The 24,476-nt window shown below is 46.2% G+C and overlaps 1 protein-coding gene across 1 annotated transcript in view; it reads right to left on the bottom strand.

The window, feature by feature from the left end:
• dkk2 (dickkopf WNT signaling pathway inhibitor 2) overlaps positions 1-23,573 on the bottom strand; it is a 31,333-nt gene extending 7,760 nt beyond the window's left edge. The window contains exons 1-3 of the mRNA XM_084318509.1: positions 23,022-23,573; positions 5,467-5,617; positions 3,424-3,555 (exon numbers count right to left, since the gene is read on the bottom strand). Of these exons, the coding sequence (XP_084174635.1) occupies positions 3,424-3,555; positions 5,467-5,617; positions 23,022-23,225 (487 nt within the window). The 5' untranslated portion in view covers positions 23,226-23,573. The remainder of the gene's footprint in view (positions 1-3,423; positions 3,556-5,466; positions 5,618-23,021) is intronic.
• Between the last annotated feature and the right edge of the window lie 903 nt (positions 23,574-24,476).

Here is a 24,476-nt window from a genome sequence, read left to right on the forward strand (position 1 = left end):
TTATACTTGAAAGCGAAAATGCCGTCTAACTGCATGGAGGGCACTGCTAGCGTTGAGGCTTGAACTATAAATGCTCATCTGCAACCACTGCAGCTAAAGAACCAATGGCAAAGATAAAAAGCCTGCCTTAAGATATAGCCTGCACAACAATAGAGGGCTTGCATGGAATGTTTGTGTGGTTCTCTGTCTTCCAGCATGGCTGCCTGTAACATAGCAACCATTGTTTTGTACATCTCAATGGAAGAGACAACGGTTGCTGTTTGTTGATAATGGGAAATATATTTACAAAGGCATAATTTGGTGTCTTACTACTGGATCTTGTAATCGAGTTACAGTAGAACAGTAATATCATGATTTTCCAGTGTTTTACCTTCTCTACCGCTGCTCAGAAATAGGGCAATTTATTTTCAAAAGTGGTTACCATGGTTACAGTCAGCCATACTGGAAGAAAGAGAGCTACAGTACACAAACATTCTGTGCAATGCCTCTATTCTACAGATTGGCTATGTTCCCTCTCAGATATCACCCAGCATGTAAGAACGATCTTAAAGTTTATTGTATAGTGTTGCCAACAAAAAACAAAACAATTACATTGTTATGGCTTCCATACGCAGAGGTTAGTCCAACCCTGGCTACGTTAGCAGACTGGAAATGCATTTAAGCCTCTATAGATTTCAAGCAAACCATTTCCTGATTTATTAACCAAATTATCCCATTTGAGTACAACCTGATATTCTTGGCAGGAGGTTTGTATTACTCTTTCAAAAGTGTAATTAGTACAACAAATATTTATTAGACATGTTATTTAGTCACGCAGGTTTTCTGTGAAACAGTTTTGAATGCACATTACCCCTTGCCAGAGGCTGTTTCAACACGCAAATCAGCTATACCCCTGACAACACCACGTTTTCCTGTTTAGTTGTTTCAGCATGAAGCTCCTACCATCAGTATTAAGCCTTAACCCTTTCACTACCAAATGGTTAACCCTTTCACTGCAACAATACGTAAGGGATAATGTATAGCTACGAGGTCATTGTCACAAAATAATTGACCGACACAGCGTTCTGGAACACCGAGCTTAGCTTTCGTGACTGCAATCAAAATGCTTGATTGTGATTGGTCAATAGCGCTCTGTTGCCCCTAACAGCGGTCATTATTGCGCGTTGCCCGTAGCAGCGGTGAATTATCGAGAAATAATTGACCGCTGTTAGGGGCAACCGAGCGCTATTGACCAATCACAATCAAGCATTTTGGCGAATGTTAAAACACCATGTAATAAAGAAGGTTAACCCTTTCACTGCCACACGGCAAAGGGTTAACCCTTTCACTACCACACTACAGAATGTTAACCCTTTACTACCACACTACAGACGGTTAACCCTGTCTGTAGTATGGTAGTGAAAGGGTTAACCATCTGTAGTGTGTTAGTGAAAGGGGCACTTCACCAAAAAGCTTTTTTTTTTTATTTTGTACATAATCTCACATGCACACATCCAAAAAGGTTTTGCACCCATTCTTTTAGTTAGACAGTTGTATGAGTTTGAATATGGCCAGCAGTGATGTCATCTGGGATATTGAATCCTTGTGTTGTAATTGTGTTGTAATTAACATGTTGTGTTAATTACAGCTCAATGAGATTATAAGGTAGCAGTCCTTATAAGACAAGGTATCACTATTTCTCCTCTATATCTATATATATCTATATCTATGTTGCTGCACTGATGACATCACTGGTGGTCATATTCAAACTAATTTACTCTCAATAGATGTCAAACTAAATGAATGTGTGCTAAATTGTTTCGGGTTTTTGGATGATGCGTGAGATTGTGTGCAAAATAAATCATCCTTGTTTTTCGTTTTTTTACCGCTTGCTGTATCTGTTGCACCAGATCCTAGAGATCACTAGCGGACTGGCCATCAGGAGCACCGGGAGTTTTCCCAGTGGCCTGGCAGACTGGCATGGCCTGGCTGCCCTGGCAGACTGGCAAATGCTTTTTTTTTTTATTTTTAAATGTGTTTGTTTGTGCCCGCAGTCAGGCCACTGAACTCCGAAGCAGGCCAGGTCGGTATACATGTTTCTATTTGCGCATATATAAGTTCAGGCAAGCAGGCAGGAATGCGTGATTTTTTTTCGTAGCCGCAGTTTGCGAAGACGCTCTCTGATTGGCTAGCCCGCGTACAGCGAAGACCCTCTCTGATTGGTTTAGCTCCGAGGGGCTCTTCCGCCTTGTACATAATATTCTCTGCTTCGAAGTGGTTATGCCAATCTCAAACAAGCCTATTAATTTAAATCATGATGAGATCAACTGCCGAAAGAAGACGAACGTCGGACTAAAATTGAAAGAATGAGACGAAAGCGGGGCGCAATCAGAAGTGTTACTACACGAGTTTTGAATCAGATGGACATTGAAATTGACGTGGAAACTCCGGATGTTGATCACTTGATCACTTTATTGGATGTACTGCTGGGAGTTAAAGAAGACAGTTTGTTGGAACCTGACCGTGAAATAGAACAGCTATAAGTCTGATGGATGATTTGGATGCTGATATTGAAGCCGCGGAGATGTAAGGAACGCGTCATTATGTTGGGTGGGTATGGGTATGGGTATGGGCCTGGCCTGCCTGAGTCAAATTCCCGGTAGGAATTATGGTCCCAGTCCGCGACTGCTAGAGATGATGATGTTTTTGGGGGTGCACTCGCAAAAAGGTCACTGCAATCGAACAGCGTTCTGAGATGAGGGAATAAGACCAAGTGCAAATAAAAATAAATGGCCTTTACTCAAAATTACTCTATTTATAGCCATTTATGGCAACACTGTGCCATTTTCATACCGATTTCAGTATTTTCAGCGGCTCATGTTGTCTTGAGAGCACGTTTATAGTTGAGTCATTTAAGTGTCTCATTAGACGCAGAGGCTTAATGGACGACCCTGACAGGGGCTCCACATTCACTACAGTCAGGTGAAACGGGTGCCAAGCGGGGGGCTCGGTGAGTTATTAGCACGTATCGCGCCAAACCTACATTCTGTGGTTCTCGCTTGTGTCTAAGACAGCAGGCGCTGTCAATGAGGGTGTTTGTACGCCTGTTTTATGTAGGTGCCGAAACAGCGGGGGCATTGTGGTTTTCTTCCAGAGTCCTCGCGCTGCGCCTTGGGCTGAGTGCCTCCGCTGATATACGAGCGGAGGGATAATTACTGCAGTAGTTTGTGGACTGGCGTCCCCCAATTACACGCTCCGCGGGACGCGCAGACAGTGAATAACAGAATGCGGGGGGATTCAGCTGTCGGGTACCGGTTGGTTCGGTGAGGAAGACGAGAGGGAGGAAATCGGAAGAGACAGTGGGGATGAGAGGGGGATATGTCTCCGGAAAACATGTTTAGCAGACACGGGGGAAGAGAGACGGGTCGTAGATCAGATCTTTACCTTTGAGAGAATGCTTGACATGTGCTTTCCCATTTTTCTTCCAGCCGTGGTCCTTGGTCGAGAGCTTGTTATGGTCGTCCAAAGCCGAGATGTGAGGCGAGAGCACGCTCTCCGAGATAGGGACGCATATATCTGGAGACGGATGAGTGAAGGAATGTTAATATTATAAGTCTAGGAATAAGACGTAAGACCTGGCAGACTTCCACCCTGTTTTAACCTCATAAAACATTCCAGCAAACAAGTTAAAGGTCAAGGATTTGGGGTGCTTCATCCTACTGATGGCTTCCTGGCACTCCCCCAACGGACATTTTGAAGGCTGTTAACTGTCTATTAGTAGTTGGGCCCAAAAAGGTGTCAAAATCTAACTTTTTCTAACATTGATCTTTAGACCGATGTTGCTTCAGTGTTGAACTGCAGTATTGAGATAACATGAGGGTTTAAAGGCAGGCTATACAACTGCTTAAAAGAAAATCTGTAGACACACTCCTAACATATATAGTACTTGCTTGGTCCTTTCAGGACTTCCATGACTTACAGTTTTCATGTGATTGTAATCTTTTTTTCTTTCTTTTTTAGCAATGTCAGTGCAGGCAGAAACCAAACTGTTCTTTTTCAAAACCTACAAGCAATAGTATGTATTTAATTGAATAAATGGTATAAAGAGTAAGAAATGTTGTGTGGAGACATTTAAGCGTTTGGAAACACTTGCATTTGATTACAGCATAGATTATCTGTGGCCCTCACACACAGAGGCAAGAGAAGAGAGGAGAGGGGAAGAGAAGAGAAGAGACGAGAAGAGAAGAGAAGAGAAGAGAAGAGAAGAGAAGAGAAGAGAAGAGAAGAGAAGAGAAGAGAAGAGAAGAGAAGAGAAGAGAAGAGAAGAGAAGAGAAGAGAAGAGAAGAGAAGAGAAGAGAAGAGAAGTACAGTGAAATGCTCTGGCATAAACATGGCTAAATGGGCCCTTTCATCGAAGTTACGGATGCCCATCCTGGACATATAAGGTCTGTCTGAAAGCATGTGTTCGACATGGTTCAAATGTAATGCTCTCTCACCAGGCCTTTAGGCTAGATAGCTCAATATAGGCCTTGCACGGAATGCTTGTGTAGTTCTCTCTCTTCCAGCATGGCTGCCTGTAACATAGTTGGCATTGTTTTGAGACAATGGTTGCTATGTGCAAAACAACGGTTGCTGTGTGGCAATTTACGATAAATATATCAACAAAAACATAATAATTTGGTATCTTATTACTGGATCCTGTAAACAAGTCACAGTAGAATAGTAATATTGTGGTTACCAATGATTACAGGCAGCCATGCTGGAAGTAAGAAAACGACACAAGCATTCATGTGCAAGGTCTCTATAGGACCCTGCGGTCAAAACAGACTGTCGTCCTATTTCACTATCATGTTACTACAGTATGTAAACAGAATACATGTTCCTATCGCATGAGAAGAGGTTAACTTCTACTCACTCTCACTGAAAACAACAAGAGCTGTTAACCAGAGACACTGTATATTATATATTATATTATATATAATGAGGAGATGGAGTGAATGGAGAAGTTTGTAAAGCTTAAGATGGCGGCAACAACCAAACGACTTGCTACAGAACAAACATATTCAGAGAAAATAATTAAATTATTATTATTAATTATGTTATTTTATGTTGAGTAAAATTATTATCTGTGGAGGTGAAATGTGAGTTTTAAAGATGTTTAAAATTAATCACAAGGACTAAGGACTCCAGAAACCACTGGATGGCACAAGGGGGTCAGGTCTTGTTGGTCTGGTTAGTTGCCGTTATCAGGATGACGGCAGAGTGAGCAGACCTATCTTGTTCTAAAAAGTATTTGTTACAGGTGCATTGGTGGAGTGGAACAAGCTCTAAGCCCTGTCTTTTAATTGACCAGTCAGCCGTTACAATAGCTAAATATAGCAAAATCACCATTATTTTTGACAATAATAATGTTCTGTTGACATAGCTTTGGAATAGTGAAATAATCCATACGCTATGAAGGTAGCGAGAGCTGTTTCACTACGTACAGTTGCTGCAGCGGTTGCCAGGGCAGCACATGGCGTCTCTATGGCACCGCTTCTTCCTCCGGCGACACGTGAGGCAGCGAGAGGGGGCCTGCTGCGGGCTGTGGCAGTAGCTGCCCACGCTGCACTCCTTGTCGCTGCTGCATGGATACACCTGCGGAGACAAGAGTATGTTCTGTAACAACATCCCACCATGCAAGCACTCAAATAGGTTTCCCATATTGAATGGACATAATCCCTACTACGCCCTAGAAGACCTGAGGACGCAGGCTCCACTCTGTAATGTCCTGAAGAGACGAGACGCTTTTTACATCCAAATGAGCTTTTATTTCATTATGGTGTGTGGACAGTTGTAGGCAGTGAAATATGATATAACAGAGTGTTGTGGAAATATATTATCATACCATTGTGGTGTTGTATGAGAGGGGCTGTCATCTATATCAACGTAATGTGTGCGTCTCTCTTTAAGAGAAGCACTTATTTAGCCAGTCACAACAATATTGGTTGTATCCTTGTAAGTGTATTAGACCCTGAATGCTATGAGGCCGTAAGTCACACTGTTATGGGGACTGCTTTGTTTCCTTAAAAGACAGTCATAATAAGTCATTTCAGCCAACCCTCAGGGTGATTTTCCAGCATCGTCTACGTCATATGCATGTATTAACTGTGTATTAACTGTGTTTTCAAACAAGACTTCGCGCTCACTTTGTGATCAGACGTTAGTTTACACTGGTCTGATTTCCAACTGGGCATTCCTTATCATTGATCAAGTGAGGAATTAAATCTATCTTCTATTTCTTATTTCAACTTTGGACTCAGAAAGTTATTTGCTCATATTATATTATAAATCTCCCACAACAAGAGATAAAGACGTCACCTCTTGGGTTGCAAAAAAAGAAACTGATGAAAATTTGGAGAAAATGGGGAGATTACAAATAAAAGAGTGTTTGTGCACGAAGGTGGAACCTTCTTTATACTCTTCTCCAAAATCCACAAAAAGCTACTTGCTGAGAACGTGTCAAGTTTTTTTGACTTCTTCTTGAAATCATTCACAACCTCCCTCCCCTCATAACGTAGGGGTAATGTGTGAGGATTCCATGGAGATGATTAATATTTTTAAAAATCTATTCAAGATTTTAGACGAGGACAATTACACTGGTAAGTGGTAACCGTGAATTTTAGAAAGCTTATACACTAATGTTGAGCACTGGGGAGGTTTAGAAGCTCTCACACGTTTCCTCAGTCAAAGAGCTCGGGACGCTTTGCCTGGGGACGCCTCGCTCGGGACGCCTCGCCCGGCACGCAGCACATTATAGATTGTTTTGAAAAAGAATGTTTTAATGTTTGAGAAGAACGAGAAGAACGTAAAAGGGACCAAGGGGAAGTAGTACAATTAGTAAAAATCCCCAGTTTGTTGCACTTTTTGAAAATGATTTTGTGGCAAACCCTGATAATATATATCCTGATAAAGCACATTAATCTGTAGAGAGACAATATGTAGTTTATGATTTGGCAGGGTTCTGAGGAGACTCTAATGGAGTTTTTATTTATTAATTCATTCTTTTCATATTTGAACAGCTGCCACGAACACCTCAAACTCACAAATAAAACGAGAAGGCCATAGCCTTGTGACAGATTATCTATATTGAAAGAAAACAGACACATGTTCTTATCTGATTATTTTCATCCCACGCATTTGAAAAGAACGCTGCCTCTTAGCCAATACAGCCAGATTCGTAGAATCTGCAGTAAAACAACAGACTTCAAAAAGCAAGTTGATGAATTAGACTTAATGGGTTCAGAAAGGTTACCCTGAACTGTGGACCAATGCAGTACAAAGTACAAAGTACAAAGTACAAAGATCTTACACAAGAAGAGTGTCTCATCAACAAACACAGAACACCAACTGATACAAGTACACGTTGTTTTCTACAGTTCTCTACCCTTAGGGAAGGATTTTGAAAACATCATTAGGCAACATTGGCATGTATTAACCCTTTCACTACCACACTACAAACGGTTAACACTTTCACTGCCACACTACAAAGGCTTAGCGCTTTCACTGCCACACTACAAAGGGTTAACGCTTTCACTGCCACACTACAAAAGGTTAACCTTTCAATACCACACTACAAACGGTTAACCCTTTCACTACCACTACAGACGGTTAACATTTCACTGCCACACTACAGACCATTAACATTTCACTACCACACTACAGACCGTTAACATTACACTGCCACACTACAGACGGTTAACCTTTCACTACCACACTACAGAAGGTTAACCTTTCACTACCACACTACAGAAGGTTAACCTTTCACTACCACACTACAGAAGGTTAACCTTTCACTGCCACACAACAGATGGTTAACCTTTCACTGCCACACTACTGACGGTTAACCTTTCTCTACCACACTACAGACGGTTCTGTATCGTTAGGGCTCAGCTTGGCTTCGCCTTCTGCACTATCTCGCGTACGTGCACGCGTACTGAATAAACCACAAATGTACCTCTAATACCAGTATTAGTCTGACCACACCCCTCATCAGCTTACCTTCATAAGCAGGTGTGTGGTCACCTGCTCTCCTCCTTCTCGCTTTCACCACAAGGAAGAAGTGCCTCGGTAGATCCCCACACTTGACACCATGATGGAAGAAATTGGATTAGGAACAGCTTGGGAAACAAGGATACGTTGACATCATATCTTTATTTTCTCTCTCACTATTTTCGAGAAAATACGGCGATATTGTCTTCGTACTGGAGTGTCTAGAAGATGATGATCATTCTACAAACCCTCCACCGGTTTTCGTATTGGGAGCACGCCGCTGCATGCTTCTCAACTGCAGTTCCTTGCTGTGTTTGTTGGGGTGAAACCTGTCAGGCCACAGCTGAACTGTCGGACATGCCGCTGTTGTGAGGAGCGGTGCGTTCCAGGTTGGGTGAGTAGTGTTTGCTGGCGGGCTCCACTTGTCTGTTAGTGCTATGGGGGCTACTAGACAAAGTTTATGGAAACCGGCCCCAGGCTAGGGTCCTTTGTTTAGCCGTCTAGGCGACAGAAGGCCTTGGTCTGGCGACCATTATAGTTTTAACTAGTGGGCCGCGACCATTGACACTGGTGATCCCTGTGTGTTCTGGACGAGTGGATTCTCTCTGTCACCGTGTTAAGACCCCATCTTTCATATCCAAATGAGAGTATTCCTTCACGAGGGGATATGTGCATGTAATGTGCGATAGCGGCAGATTCATGTTCAAAGTCAGCTATACAGGCCAGTTGGTACTGTGCTGATTCCGCCGGACGTGTTATTGTCACCGTTGTGAAGCGGTGTTGACGTCTTGTTTTTTCTTTTCTCTTAAAAAGTGAGGAGGGTTCAGAACGGCGGCCTGTCTGGGTGAGTGTTATGTCATTGTTTACATGTTCATAGCTTACGGTTAGCCGGTCGGTGGCCTGGCGCGGGGAGCTTGGCTTCTCGCGCGCCGCCGGGAGCTCGCTCCTGATCGCGTGCGTCGTAGATCGGCGTCTCGCGAGCGGAAGCGATAGCACCCGAACGGCTGGAGCAGCCGTTAGCTTGATGCTATTCTGTTGAACGTGCTTTGATTTTTAACATGTTTTACACTCTTGACCACGACGTCATCCTTGACAGGGGATGTTCGTCAACCCTGCCCGAGCCTAGACGGGGATTGCGTCAACAAAGAGGACTGTAGCGACTGGTGGAGCGGCGACGCTGCCCGGATCGAACAACACGGGACGCTTGTGACTGCACTTCGCTGATCTGCGTTCCGGGCAGGTACGGGGTTGGCCAGACCCTCATAACACGTCTTCTGGTTTTACCTTGCTAAATGTATTGTGAATGACGGTGTTTTTTCCCAAAACGTGTGTTGTTGCAATGCATTTGAGATACGTTGCGGGTTGTGTGTGAGCTGTTTTTGTCACTGGCAGTAGCTTCTCCGTGCAGGTCGTGATGTATTGATCTGGTTGTTGTGTGAGAAACATCATGGTGTTTATGTGTACCGTGTACTCACTACTAAGGCAACTAACCTATGAAGCTATGCTTGGTGACGAGTGAGTAAAAGAATGTTCTTTCTCAGACTGTAATGACAATGGACAGTGAGTTCACACATTAACAGGTTTTCCTGTTTTAACTGGCCGTATTGAGGGTAAAATAGGAGGATTGTGTTTTTTCCCCCCCCGGTTCCCTGGGGACTTTATCACCTCCTATCAGACATGTTGTGCATTAATTGTGTCTTTTGTGTGGTAGGGATACGATGTAACTCTCAGCTTGATTGCTGAGGTTGTGCTAAATCTGCTGGAGAAACTTATTTCCTAAAGGGAAATTGGTTTGGTTGCTGTCATGTGTGTTTAGCAAGGCCTGTGGTCGATACTAATCAAGAATGATGTATTCTCTCATTGTGATGATGATGGGTTGTGTGTGTCATGTGACCTACAACTGGGTTGTACTGGCCACAGAAGCACATGTGTATGTTGGACCGGGGTTCTTAGAGCCCTCTCTATTCTGTGTTTTTCCTTAGTAAAAATCAGATAGCAGGTTAGCTCGTGCGCTGTGTGGAGCTGTGAAACGCTTCATAGAGCTGACTATGACTGTGTCATATTCTCTTTTTGTCGTTACGTCGTATCATGGGTGTGGGGTCGTAAAGGGGTGAACTGGTAACCTTTCCTCTCCCCATTGTCTGTCGGTCAGGGGTACACCCCCTGTCCTTCAAGGTTCCCGTCACGTGGCGGTTCGGCACGTTACGGGGGGGGGGGGGGGGGGGGGGGGGGGAGGGAGTTCCTGGTCCCACGGCCTGGTATATTGGGCGTGTGCACCGCAGGAATTCCCCCGCCATAGAGTACGTCACCGTGCGCGTCTCTGTTGGTAGGACTTCCGTGTGCTGTTCAGGTCCATGTGATGGATCTGTTTTCAGGGGGGGTGGTCAGGGCTCCTCCTCACCAAGCGCCTACTCAGGCCTTCTGTGAGTTCGGACTCCTTCTTCCATGTGATCCATGTGAGGAAGCCTCCATCAGAGTACAGAGCCTTCCTCCTCAGATTGTCAAAGTGAGTGGACCCTCTAGAAGGGTCCTTTTCTATTGTATGTATATTCGATTCAATTCGTTTATTGAGTGTGTATGGGTTCGGTGCCTCTTCCCCGGAGGCCCTAAAACCAGTTTTTTACATGGCTCAAGGTGCAATATATTCTTTTCAATCTGTACAGCTCGCGTGGGAAGTCTCTCTGGGGATCCCCGTCTCTTTCCTATGGGAGGGTGGTGGGATGTAAAAATGTGAACATTTTTTACCCCGGCTGTGTAGACTGGGATACATACTGTTGATGCTTCCTTCTTTCTATTCCAGAAGTGTTGGAGTTAGGGAGTGTCACACCCCTCTTGTCGTTCCCCTGGGCGCCTTGGGGATTCAATGGCAGGTCTAAATAGCCTGTTCATTGATGGGGGTGTGTCCCGACGCACGTATAGTGCTAGCTCGCTGTAAACAGGCGATTGACTGGCACGCCTTAGTTGCTTGTGGTTGAAACAGCGTTTTTATAAAGCAACTGAGATGGGGGTTTTTCCTCTTCCGGCGACCACATCCCATGACCTGGGTGGGTTGTCGACGGATCCTCGTTCATGTCTGGGGGATGATGACGGGATGGATCTGAACATATGTAGTGGGGTCTCACGCCCTTGGGGTGGGCCACCAGGCGCGGTTCGTCCCGACGTCTGGGTGGCGCCTTCTTTTCATGTTAAGATCAACACGCATATCTGCCCTTTTCCTGGGGCATGTCGGCGTGGTTAGGGCACGGGACTGGTTCTGGTCACGCTGGTCCAGATCAGTTGAACCCGTTGTCCGCCGGGGATGCAGATCTGCTGTTCTGGTACCCTGAGGGACTTGGGCTTTTTTCAGGGGGAAAAATGCCAGGTCGGTCTGGGTGTCACAGGGTTAAGCGCTATGGAGACCCTGGTTGGGTATGTTTTTACTCAGCACTGTCGTCATGGCTTACAGCCATGCCATTCTGTACGCGCTCGATCTCGTCGGATCTCGGCCGCTACACAGGTTGGTCCTGGTTAGTACTTGGTTGGGAGACCGCCGGGGAATACCAGGAACGGTGTGCTTAGGGGCTGGTTCTCCATTGTTTTTCGCTCCTCTCTCACGCGTGGCGAAGAGGGGCCTGTGGGGGTGGTTTTTTGACCTCCTCTGGTGACCCTGTGCTTTCCCGTACCGCCAGGCCCGGTCCGAAGTGATGTTTGCGACCCGTAGGCCTGGGTTAACCCTTTTTGGAAACTGAAACACTTGTACTGCGGTATAGCCGGTGTATACCCGCAGGTGTGTTTTGGAGTTTTTTCTTGAGGGGTTATAGGAACAACCACCGCATTGGGTAACACCGAGGTGGTTGATTCCCTGGTGTGTTGGAGCAGTGTCAACTCCCGGGTTCACCGGTTGAGGGTGCCCCTGCACGTTCATGACGTCTGCCAATCGTGTCAGCCTTCTCTGCCTCGACCCCTCTGGGTGGGGGTTGTTAAATGGAGGCTTGGTCATGCAACACCGCCAGCTTACGCTCCTTCCGCCGGGCGGCTGTGTTCAGCTGTCCCCTCTGGCGCCTGTCTCGTCCGCAGTCTCCAGGCTAGGGTTAACAGCCTGTTGCCTGGTTTTTCCCCGGTGCGCTGCCTGCTTCCGTTGGTTAACCTTTTTTGTGTGCTTACGGCCATGCTGACTGCCTATTCTGCAGGGTCAGTGTGCCAGGCGGTGTACTATTGGGGGGACGGGGCCCGCTCGGCTTACTGGCCTGGTTGGTTCCGCCTGGGAATACCAGGTGCAGTAACTGAGGGGCCTTTGTCCGAATACGCTGGCGATGTGGGGGGCGGGGCACTACGTGCCCACCTGGTGGGGTCTTGATGCTGGCATCATGGACTTCTCCGGGCCCCCATTCCAGGGAGTCCAGTCCTTTTGGTGGGTCTGGGTCTTCCTTCGTGCTCCGCTGCTACGGCCTTGCCACGGGGTTGGGTTTGCCCTTGACCCCGTGATTCTGGGGGCAGTAACGAGGTTGTTCCTCCGTTCGTTCCCGGGTGGCATGCGGGTTGTGCGTGTGTGTAGTCGTGGGTCAAGCCACGGTCTGCTCACCCTGTGCGTTAAGTTGCTTGAGAGCTCTTCGCACGGTCGGGTCCGTCGCCTTCCCGTGAAGCCTCTAATAGGGGGGATACCCTCCATTAGGGGGGGTCGGGGGGGCTCGGCCCTCCCTGTTCTGATGGTTTTGGGGGGCTGTCAGCGGGGTGTATTTGTCAGCCAAGTGGCTCCGCTTGGCCTCCCTTGTGCAGAAGGCGAAGCCAAGCTGAGCCCTAACGATACAGAACGTTAGGTTATGACTATAACCAAGTTCTGTTAGTTAGGGCGATGCTTGGCTTCGGACGGCCGCTGCAGCCCTTGACCTCACCTTGTGGTGAAAGCTTGGGAAGGAGGAGAGCAGGTGACCACACACCTGCTTATGAAGGTAAGCTGATGAGGGGTGTGGTCAGACTAATACTGGTATTAGAGGTACATTTGTGGTTTATTCAGTACGCGTGCACGTACGCGAGATAGTGCAGAAGGCGAAGCCAAGCATCGCCCTAACTAACAGAACTTGGTTATAGTCATAACCTAACGTTAACCTTCCATAGTGTGGTAGTGAAAGGGTTAACCTTCCATAGTGTGCTAGTGAAAGGGTTAAGCACAGACCCACAACTATCTAATATCTTTAACCCCTCCCCCCAAAGTAGTCTATAAACGCCCTCTGATTGTTGCTAAAATCAGATTTGCCTCCTATAAGACAAGGCACTTTTCTAGATGAGGAAATTCCTCATGGCTCGTGCATGCAATGTAATTTCACTACAAAGTGCACTACATACAACCACCCACACAACACATGAACATTCAAATAAGAGGGACTAGCACATGTACTCAAAAGAAAGTTATTCATGTCCTTGTGGTCTTGCCTATGTATAGGAAAGACTACAAGACCTCTTAAGGACCAGGATGGCGGAACACAGAAGTGACATACGCACACACGCACTCGAGATAAACGCAGTCCAGTGGCGTTGCACTTCACAGAGGCACGGTGTCCCTTCCTTAGACACTTTCAAAGTCACAATGATAATATATATTATAAAAGGACCCAAGTTTGTTTCCTGTTGCAAAGGTTGCTGACGCAATAGTTGACAGGAAATACATTTGGATCCCGACTCTTCCCCTAGCAATTGAATTCCAGGGAAAGCGTCTATAGAGCATGTCAAGACCCCACGAAGGGGAGGCAACACTGATGATCTACAGCACTGCTCAGGAGAGAAGGTGATTACATGCACACGTTACAAACTACGTCTCCAGAAGGTTTGAATCAAGGAAGTGAAATGAGACATTTCTCATGAATGTCAGCTCTAGGTATGAAATATATCTGGTTTACTAACAAAGAAGAGTTACCACTGCTTATTTACACGTGAACTACCCTGTGTAATTCTTGTCTTTTGCATATTTGTAATTGAACCACATACAGCCCACATATCATAATATGTTTTTTTTGGTATTGTCTCATGGATATGAAAGTCATTTCTGATGTATTTTATATAAATGTTGGTCCTATGAATATCATCTCTTCTATGTATGTCCCCTAGGCACCCTGCTAATTATAGCCCATATATGCCTAATGCAACAATAACTGTGATGAGTTTCACCGCTGTGTCTACTCCCAGTAGGTGAGGAGTCTGTCGTGTTTTTTTTAATTGACCTGATGAAGATCCATCGTGGATTGAAATGTTGTCTGATTGATGAAGAAGTCTAATTTATACCTTCTAGGTTCTACCTCTTGAGAATGAGCCTGTGACCCTGTAAGATCCATTTAGGTGCTGCCACCGTGTCAGCAAGGTCTCTCTCCCCTTCATGGTCAACGTATGAGATCTTAGTCTCCTGATGACGTCCTCAAGAGGCCCCTAGCTTTCTATGTCAATTCTAGCTTTGGGGAAATTGCTCATGTTCGCAAATGTAGACACGAACAGTTCCAAGACTGTGGGAAATAAATATGTCTCTTTTAGGGTGGATTGTCCCCCTTGGGAAGAATGTTATGTAACTTGTTGTCGTTATTTCACCTTTGTGTTTTGTACTTGGCTGAAAAACGTGAAACGGTATTGTCAGCTATAGCAGCAGCTCTCCTGTCATCCTTAACTATCCGTTTCAGAATGGCATCATAAAATACAGGTCTTGTCGTAATGGCTACCAGACATCACGGAAAACATTTTTGGTTCCACTTATAGGGTCATATAAATCCCACTCTTAGCCTCCCCTTCTAACCATCACTTATTTCTCTGTCTCCAATAGTATTTTTATGTGACAACAAGCTCAAGTTGAAATTGCTCAAGACAGTAACCAGATTAACAGAGTTTGAGTCTGTGTTCCCTCCCAAGCGCACAGACTTTCCAACGGTGGAAAACAGGCCATAGAGGGACAAACATGTCTCCCGGTTGAGTCCCCAACAACCAGGAATATCTCTCCGATTCTTAACAACAGAGCCATTGGCATGATATTACCCCACCAAGGAAAACACAAGTCAGGTTAACCTCGATCAAGCAAGAGTTTCGAGGCCTAATTAGTCTGTAAAGAGGCAATTAGATAATTGTCCCCTCTGAGAAGTCGGTTAGCTTGCTGTGTCACTGTTTTGCTTGGGTGCGTGGGGATTTAAACAAATTAAACCCAGTGATGAAAAGACAAATATCTGACAGTCAGGCCTATTATCCCTTGGTTCCCAATTGGAAGGACTTGGACACATTTCCCATTGTCCAGCGAAGCCAAGGGCGGCGTGATAACAATGTAATGGGAATTCCCGTGTGGCCAGAGCCTCTGAGTATATCCAGTATCCTGAATGAGATGACCGAGGTAGAAACAACACCACGTTGTCTGTAAACATAGCAACTGCAGTGTGCGGCGGCTAAAAGAATAATCCCCAACGAACCAAGCTCACTTTTTCCACAACAAGTATGTACGGTACAACGAGGGGAGATGTTACTGGGAATGCTGTCATATGGTAATTTCTTACACATGGGTGTGTTGTTGCCCCTGAGGCCTGGTTCAACAGCAAATTAGTTGGAATGAGATCATATCACCAGGCGGATGAGTTCCTCGGGTCAAATGAAATAATGTCACAGATTTGCACAGAAATCGATAAGCAAGAGGGACAGGGATCAGCATCAGATCCATGATTGACCAGACTAAGGGTCAAGGGTCGGCCCAAGGCTGAACAACTTGTTTTTTTATCTTTCTTACATGCTCAGATAGACTCTGGGACAGTCTACTGTAACAGCAGGGCACATGGATGACCACTTTGTGAAGGTAACACAATACCAGCTCCACACACACAGGGTGACAGAACCGTCTGTCTGTGTGAATTATGTTAATTAAACATTCAAATGGAACCACCGCCACTACCACCACCGCCACTACCACTACCACCACCACCACCACCACCACCACCACTACCACCACCACCACTACCACCACCACCACTACCACCACCACCACTACCACCACTGCCACTACCACTACCACCACCACCACCATCACCGCCACCGCCACTACCACCACCGCCACTACCACTACCACCACCACCACCATCACCGCCACCGCCACTACCACCACCGCCACTACCACTACCACCACCACCACCACCACCACCACTACCACCACCGCCACTACCACCACCACCACCACCACTACCACCACCACCACCACTACCACCACCACTACCACCACCACTACCACCACTACCACCACTACTACCACCACCACCACTACCACCACCGCCACTACCACTACCACCACCACCACCACCACCACTACCACCACCACTACTAGCACCACCACCACCACCACTAGCACCACTGCCGCCAACACAACCACACACAGCTGCACTGACAGATCTGAATTAGAGTGGCTTACCGCTGATGAACATGGAATAACAAACATGAATATAAAAACAACAAGAGTTTCACGTCAGAATGTATTCGAAGAACAAACACCTCTCAGGGTTAAAAGCCATAGCTAGGGCCTGCGTCACCCAGAAACAGGCCTTGTTCCAAAATCAGATGTACTCCACATGTTTAAATCAGCTCTAGAAAAATATCAGTTTCTGCGGGCATTAAAAGCTGCTATTCAATATCCTTGTAATTAAGCAAGTGAACAAGATTAGATGTCTTGAATGGATTGTAAGCCACATTAGATTAGATGTCTTGAATGGATTGTAAGCCACACTGACTCAGTAACATTGGAAACACATGGAAGCTATGATGTAGCATCCAGTCAGAATTACAAAAGGGGAAATATTAAACTGGAGACTGATCCTTCATTATGACTGATCTTCACGGGACAGACGCTCAATCTAGCGATGAATGCAGTCATGCTCAAAATTTGTTTTATATTATTATTCTAAGAATTTCTTGATTACTACTGTAGTTCTCAGGACGTTCAAAATTTATCTCCATTTCAAATGAACTCCGGGAGCGCAATCATCTTTGCTGCGTATCGAGGGCACGTTTTGGCTATTTTGCGTGCCGTTTCCCCCCGTGGAGTAATACTGAAGCCCATTTAAATCATATTTTACAGAGCCAATTTCCACATATGCTGGCCTCTGCCACATACTGGGCCATGGAGGAGTTCAGAAAGAGTGCAGCAGTAGTCTCTCCCCCGATGTGAACATATAGACCGTTATTAGTCTCTCCCCCCGACGTGAAAATATAGACCGTTATTAGTCTCTCCCCCCAATGTGAAAATATAGACCGTTATCTAAGTATGAAGACAAACGAGCATGGCCGTATGCAGTACTATTTCATACTGCCTGCTACGATTCCTATCTGGGATTTTCGGGGCCAGGAGTCTAGGGTTGATTACGGCGTATAGTGCATATGGGGGAGGGGGGCAGGGGGAGGCGGGGTGAGGGGTGGCTCACCTCCTCCATCCCAGCCCCAAACCACAAGAAAGCCCTTTGAAACCCAACGATACGAGGCCGACCCCCGAATCGCGGCAGATAATCTCGCCTTATCTCGTCGTGTTTTAAAACGCCTCATTCACAACTTCTGAGGGATGGGGTTTCGTTTGGATGCGTTTCATTGATCTCAAGTCCTCGGCCCACTTCAGCGGACACTTTTTTTCCCTCTCCGCCGCTCCCCCTATTTTTCCCCAGACGGTCTTCGCACATAAAAGCGCTGCCCTGTATGTGGTGGAGGAAGTGGGATGTGAACTGTGTACTCTGCGGCCTCGCTGGCCCATGCTGGCGAGACGATAGAGGCAGGCGCAGACGGAGGGAGCATGAGGGAAGCCCCTGGCCTCGTCTCGTGCTGCTCTCGTGCTGCTGGTGAAACACTCGGGCTTTGATGGTGAGCGCTCCAGCGTGCGGGAGCGACAATCTCCCAGGGTTTTCAACCCGCGGAATACACAGGGCTTTGAACCGGGCCCCTTGAGTCTGTATTTCCCCTATTTACCTCGGTTGTGTCATTCCAAAGCTCTGATATAACGCGATAGAAGTGTGGTGTTATTATGCATGTGCTTAGCACTCGGTATAGTACGTTCTTTTTAACCTACGGGAGCTAAATAATGTTTTAAGGTAGAAAAAGGATTTGACAAGAAAAGTCATTTAACAATAACAAGTGTATAAAATCATGCATAGTTACTGTTCATTTAAAGTTGTTGTGCCGCTAAAGTATAAACAATATAAAATATTTGTATATACCTCTTGCCCCCCCCCCCCCCCCACCCCCCCCCCCCCCCACCCTTCCCAAAAGAAAAAAGATATCTTGACACACAGTTCCAGCTTTTGGAGCTTATTGCGGAGATTGAACTTGACCTTCAGTGATCAAGCAGGGAACTTGAAACTGTGAATGGTGTTAATGAGAGGCAGTGGCCTTACAGAGTCAAATAAACGATGTCACTGGATAAACAAACCTCATATGCCCTGAAAGCACAGACAGCCTGCGAGTATCAGATAACATAGGATGGCAGCGCACAACACACACACACATCTCTAAGAATACAACCTGGCTCCTTTCATCACCAAAAACACATGTGTTTATGTGCACGTCCCGTCTCAGGCCTGGACTCCAAAGTCTCCAGAAATCTATACCTCTCTTAGGTTAAGTCTTCATAGCCAGCGCCGCTCATTCATCTACGAGCCACAGCCCTGCTAGGGCTATAGTTCCAAAACATTAAGACTATGAGAGGAGAGGAGAGGAGAGGAGAGGAGAGGAGAGGAGAGGAGAGGAGAGGAGAGGAGAGGAGAGGAGAGGAGAGGAGAGGAGAGGAGAGGAGAGAAGAGGAGAGGAGAGGAGAGGAGAGGAGAGGAGAGGAGAGGAGAGGAGAGGAGAGGAGAGGAGAGTCTACCTCTCTACCTGGTTTCCTGTCACTCACTGTCCTGTCCCCAGTAAAGCAGAAATGCTTTAAAAAAAAAAGAGAAGACAAGCTCTAGTGATCAGAAGAGCAGGCCAGGAGAGCCCCTCCACTCGTGGGCCTATTGTTGCTGCAGAAGGTGTTATCCTGTGGAGTGAGGAGGTCTGGGTCTCCTCTCTCATTATCAGGTCCAATTACAGTGAAGTCGGTGAGTCGGGATCACCTAAGCAGGCTGGGCTGCTGGCCTGGTGGGCCCCTTATGGCTCCCGTGTGGGGCCCCTCACGGGTCCCCTGGGGGCCCGCTGACTGGAGGAGCCGCAAGACAGGAGACCCCGGGCTGGAGACGGAACCACATCTAGCCGAGCGCTAACAAGCAGTCACACCTCCGCCTGCCTCGTCTCTCCCTCGCAGCTCGTTAAGATCACTAAACAGTCAGTTAAGCTTGGAGGGGGGGGGGGGGGGGGGTAGGGCCGGTGAGAGAAAGGACGTGGCTTTGCTTTTTATAGAGGAGTGCCTTCAGCGATTCAGCCCCGCTTGTTAAAGAGATCTCTGTGTTGAATTAAATAAAGCGACTAGTTAAGGCCCGGCTGACCGGCCACTGATGTGAAACAGACAGCCTGGGTTTGTACTGTATGCATGCAGCCTTACCACTGCACCCATTGTGGGCTTGGGGGTTATGGCGGTGAGCACTCCCTTGCACCAAACTATCCGTCTCTGCTGGTTTGCGTACAGGGAGCCGGTGCCACCCACGACGCGCAGTGGCTGTCAAAGTCTTTACAAGCTCCCTATTTAGGTTTGATCATGTTTTTCTCTCAAGTCAGTGTGATGTGAACGCGGCGGAGGGGGACGCTGACGTGGCTTCGCTTAAGAGGCCGGATCACGATATCGGGACAGCAGCACATAACCTGACCCCCCCCCCCCCCCGTTCAGACTGAGAGATTAAATGTAAACTTGTTTTGTCACTGAGAGCGACAGGAGTGCAATACTTTGTCAACACAGCCTTGGGGAAATAAAAGCACATTAGCCTGTCATATGCCTCCCTATACCAATGGCTTTGACATGCTGGGAAAAGACCACCTTTTATAATCTGACAGTTAAAACACCAAATTACACCCGGAGTTTCCTGCAGCGACGGCTGGGCGGTCACAATCTCTGCCTCTCTAATTTGCTACATTTGAAAGTGAGTGGGGGCAGTTTATTGGGGGGCTTATGTTGTAATCTTCCAATTAATGTTAGGGAATTTAAGGGCCCAAAACATCTGCCTGATGTCATATAAAAAGATTTCAGCGCTTTAGGGCGAAGGATGAAGACGGGATATGAGGGAGGAAATGTGGGAAGTGTGACAAAATTGAAGTAACGGTTGGAGTTATGGAGTTAACACTCATTCACCCACTGCCGAGGGTAATCACTCAAGGCCTGTATCGCTGGGTCCACACTCAAGAGGTGTGAGCATCTGCCACCTACTCCTCACAAATTGTAACAAACTTAACATCATATAGCAGCTCCACCATAAATCTACTGTGGAGAGATATCCACAGTTCAGCCAGATGAGATAACAAGACCATTTTCCCAACCTCGTGCCCCCAAGCCCCCATCCCCCTCCTCCACACAGGCAGAAGAAAATCCTTCCCTTTTGCTGAACTAACGGCACACGTGAAATTAATTTAATGCGGCCTAGCTGTGAACTATAGCGCCGACAAATTGAATTTTAACACCGTTTCGGACTATTTTACCATGCAGTCACATACTGCCACATGCCAACTGTATTAGCATAACCTTTATAATCAGATCACGACGTGAATAACACGCCATCCCCGCGCTGTAGCGTTACTCCTAAGATGTTACAAATCGGTGCCACGCTTTGCCAGTTAAAGGCTAATGAAGAGCGGAGTTGTTATCTTTGATTTATTCCACTCATAAACAACCACTCTAGAGGAGATATATACACAGAGGGTCACTGGAGTTGCCTAGTAGTCTCGGCTCAGACTATATAGCTAACATACTGTTATCTGGCCAAGCCTGCCTGCAGCCCTGGCTGTTACTTTACACGTCTGGAAACCATTCTGGAAGCCGGGAGGCAGTCGGACACACACACACGTGCGCGCGCATGCACGCACACACATATGCCATCAAAGCTATTAGCCATCTTCATTTGGACACTGCTAAATGTGCTGTGACATTTAGCTCATATAACAGTATGGTGGTCTCTGTACACGCACACACCCAGATACACACACACACACACACACACACACACACACACACACACACATGCACACACAGCATCCCCTCAGGCCACTCTTCCAAACCACTCCAGATTATTGCGATGGCAAGGTTGGAAGCAGACGTGTAGACTGAGGTCTGGCGGTGAGGTTTTGGGATTGGAGCTCTTCCAAACTCCACAGAGGAGAGAGAAAGTGCTTTTTAATAACCCTCTGTCTGAGCGGGATCTCGAGAACAGTGCTCTCAACACCTCTCGGAGATACCCATCCGCTATCATTCCACGTGACAACGTGCGGACGTTTCGCATTGGCCGACTGCAGACATAACAGGCGCGAGCCAAGCGCCAAAGACCATCAGCCAAATCCAGTGCGACTGTGCGACCCGATACAAACACACATAGAATAACATATTGTTTATACATTTTTTAACAATAATGATAATAGTCAAATAAATAAAACGAGAATAGAAATCAGCTGTTGCTTGGACCCACTGTGCAGACTATCCGCGTTGTAGAGGGGCGCATAAGAGAGGTGGCAGTGCCATCTGCTGCTCAGAAAGACTCCGTGACCTGATACCACTGAAGAAGACTCCGTGACCGATACTGATACCACTGAAGAAGACGCTGTGACCTGATAGATGCCAGACGTACATTCAACTGGACCGCGTTGCGCGTTGGTCAGTCGATCCAAGTGTATAATTTTTGTAACACCGTAAGCTGTGGCCTGTTTACTACTCTCTCTCTCTCTCTCTCTCTCTCTCTCTCTCTCTCTCTCTCTCTCTCTCTCTCTCTCTCTCTCTCTCTCTCTCTCTCTCTCTCTCTCTCTCTCTCTGTTTAACATTTCCATCATTTACAGACACAACTGACTAAAATAAACGAATTCATGAACACTTTTGAGAGACTATGTTTTTTTATTTTTTTTATGTGTGTTTTTTTTTTTACACATATCTGCTTATCGATAAATAAATATAGCATGTAATATGCCTGTTTTATTTCTCGTGATTTCAATTCTGACCATTACTTGCCATGATGTTAAACGGGTTAATAGTGGAAACAAATGTTTACACAACATAACAGTTACAGTTAAATGACTATAACTAATTTAGTGTTTACCCTTGGCACAATGAAACTGACAACTCTTTCCTGGACAGTTTTTTCATGTTTTCTGCCAAACTAATTCTACACTTTGTTGAAACAGCAGGCATTGATAACTCTTTGAGTGGGTATTAAGTGGTTGGTAAGAGTATCCGTCAGTGGCCCCAAGTAAGGCTCTCATAATCCCAGCAAGCGTCTGGGCCACTTTAATGATACTAAGAACCAGACAGAAAATTACCCCCAAGTGTTAACTTTTTCTCGCATTTCTGCTGGCGTTAATGATTTACGGTGGAAGTGTGCTGTACCTAACTGTGGCGTCAAGGTCTGAAAGGCAATTAGGGGTTTATGAGGGGTCCAATCCCCGCTATTTCCAATAACGATTCACACGTGAGAAAGCTTTTTTTTAATGTACGCGCGTATTTGTGTGGCGCGCAAGATATTACGCGCGGTGCCTATTGAGTATTGAGTGTCTTGAAGCGAACAGAAGTCCTGGACCCGGACTTCTGTTCGCTTCAAGACACTTAATGCACCGCGCGTAATGTCTTGTGCGCCACAATACGCGCGTCCAGGACTTCTGTTCGCTTCAAGACGCTCAAGAGGCACCACGCGTAATATATTGCGCGCCACACACAATTACGCACATGCTTGTTTGTTTCCGAAGTACATCGATAATAATCGAACGGTCAATCCAGTTCTCGTTCGATGTCCAGCTGATCATAATAAATTATTATGGTTTATTTTGCCAAAAAGGAAGGGGGGAAACCGACGACGACAAATGTGTTTGGCGTGTCGTGTGCGTAAACTTGGAACTGTCTGCAACATACATGTATCATTTGGTAAATATAAACGGATCAACATACCTGCGTGAGAATGTTGTGTTTCTTGGTGATTCCGCTACTATGGTGGGTGTCCGCTGAGCGGTTTGTAGCCGGCGTGGGTGTCTCTTCCGTCAGGGTCGACTTGATGGAGTTCGCCTTGGATCGCTGGGATGTCCCCATCCCTAACGTAGCGGCTAGAAGCGCCAGAGCACACCATCTACTCCAAGTGAGTACGACGAGCATCATTGGAAAAAAAACAATATTGTTCAAATACCAACGGAAGAATGGCACACGAACACCTGAAACGTGCCAATTGCGTGACGCAAAAAAAAAGGAAAATCCCCTCTAAATTGAGAGCGCCCTTGCAGTGTCCATGTGTGAAGCTTTCCTGTCAGAAATACATTAGTAATGGTGGGAACAATGTTTTCTGTAAATCAGCTACACAAAACAGATAAGTGCCATCCACACAATGTCACTTTGTTGAAAACCTTCCTATAGCTTAATGCTGGAAATGCTGGAAAAAAATATGATGAGCTGAATCTGTTCAAAAAAAATGCTGATGCTCTCAAGGTCAAAATGAAACTTGACAAGAGGTTTCCAGTCTGTCTCTGGCACTGTGACTGAGTGCATGTAGTCCAGCAGCCTGGTATTTTATGACTTCGGATACTTTCTTTTTATAGGATTCTAATGGGTTTGCTTCCTCCGCCCCCATTCGGAACTGACAAAGACTGAAACTGATCTGCGTGCGGCTGTGGTGCTTGCCTTGCGCATTGTCGTCTCGATCCCCGTCCCGACACCGGCACCAGGAGCCCCGTGGGGAAAAACCTATAAAATTATACACTGTATATTTTAACTGGGCGCTTGACCCTTTTTTACAACGAGGCGGTTGGGCACATAGGAAATAAAAGGAAGCATAACTGTGAAGAACGTTTGCCAGCACCCTGGAATGTTGGAGATAATTACACATACATTTATATTCCGGATTATCGAACGTTTAAGGCCATTAATAATAATTTTTTTAATGAACACAGTAAATGCAAAAACAAGTTCACATCACCTGACAAGCTAAATCAGAAATGGCTATGTGATAATGGTATATGATGGCATTTTAAACGATGTCCCCCCCGTCCATCTCTTATTATGAGGGTGATGTGTAAACAAGAGGTGTGGACTCCATTTAAGCAGGACATACCAGAATAACTTAAATAGAAAACAATCAGATAACCATTGTTTTCATCTCTGTGGGGGAATGGCATCTCTCGTGATACAAGGAATGTCCACGGTGATAAAGTTTAGTGATATAAGAGGCTCCTTTGTTTGATACATAGAGTCCCCTGCATCAGGATAAGTTATGTTCATGTTGGCTAGATAATACTTCTCAAGAGGACAATACCTCCTTTCAGTGCCAGGAATACACACACACACACACACACACACACACACACACACACACACACACACACACACACACACACACACACACACACACACACACAC

The sequence above is a fragment of the Notolepis coatsorum genome (genome assembly GCF_963971535.1).
Source record: "Notolepis coatsorum genome assembly, chromosome: 7".
Taxonomy (NCBI): domain Eukaryota; kingdom Metazoa; phylum Chordata; class Actinopteri; order Aulopiformes; family Paralepididae; genus Notolepis; species Notolepis coatsorum.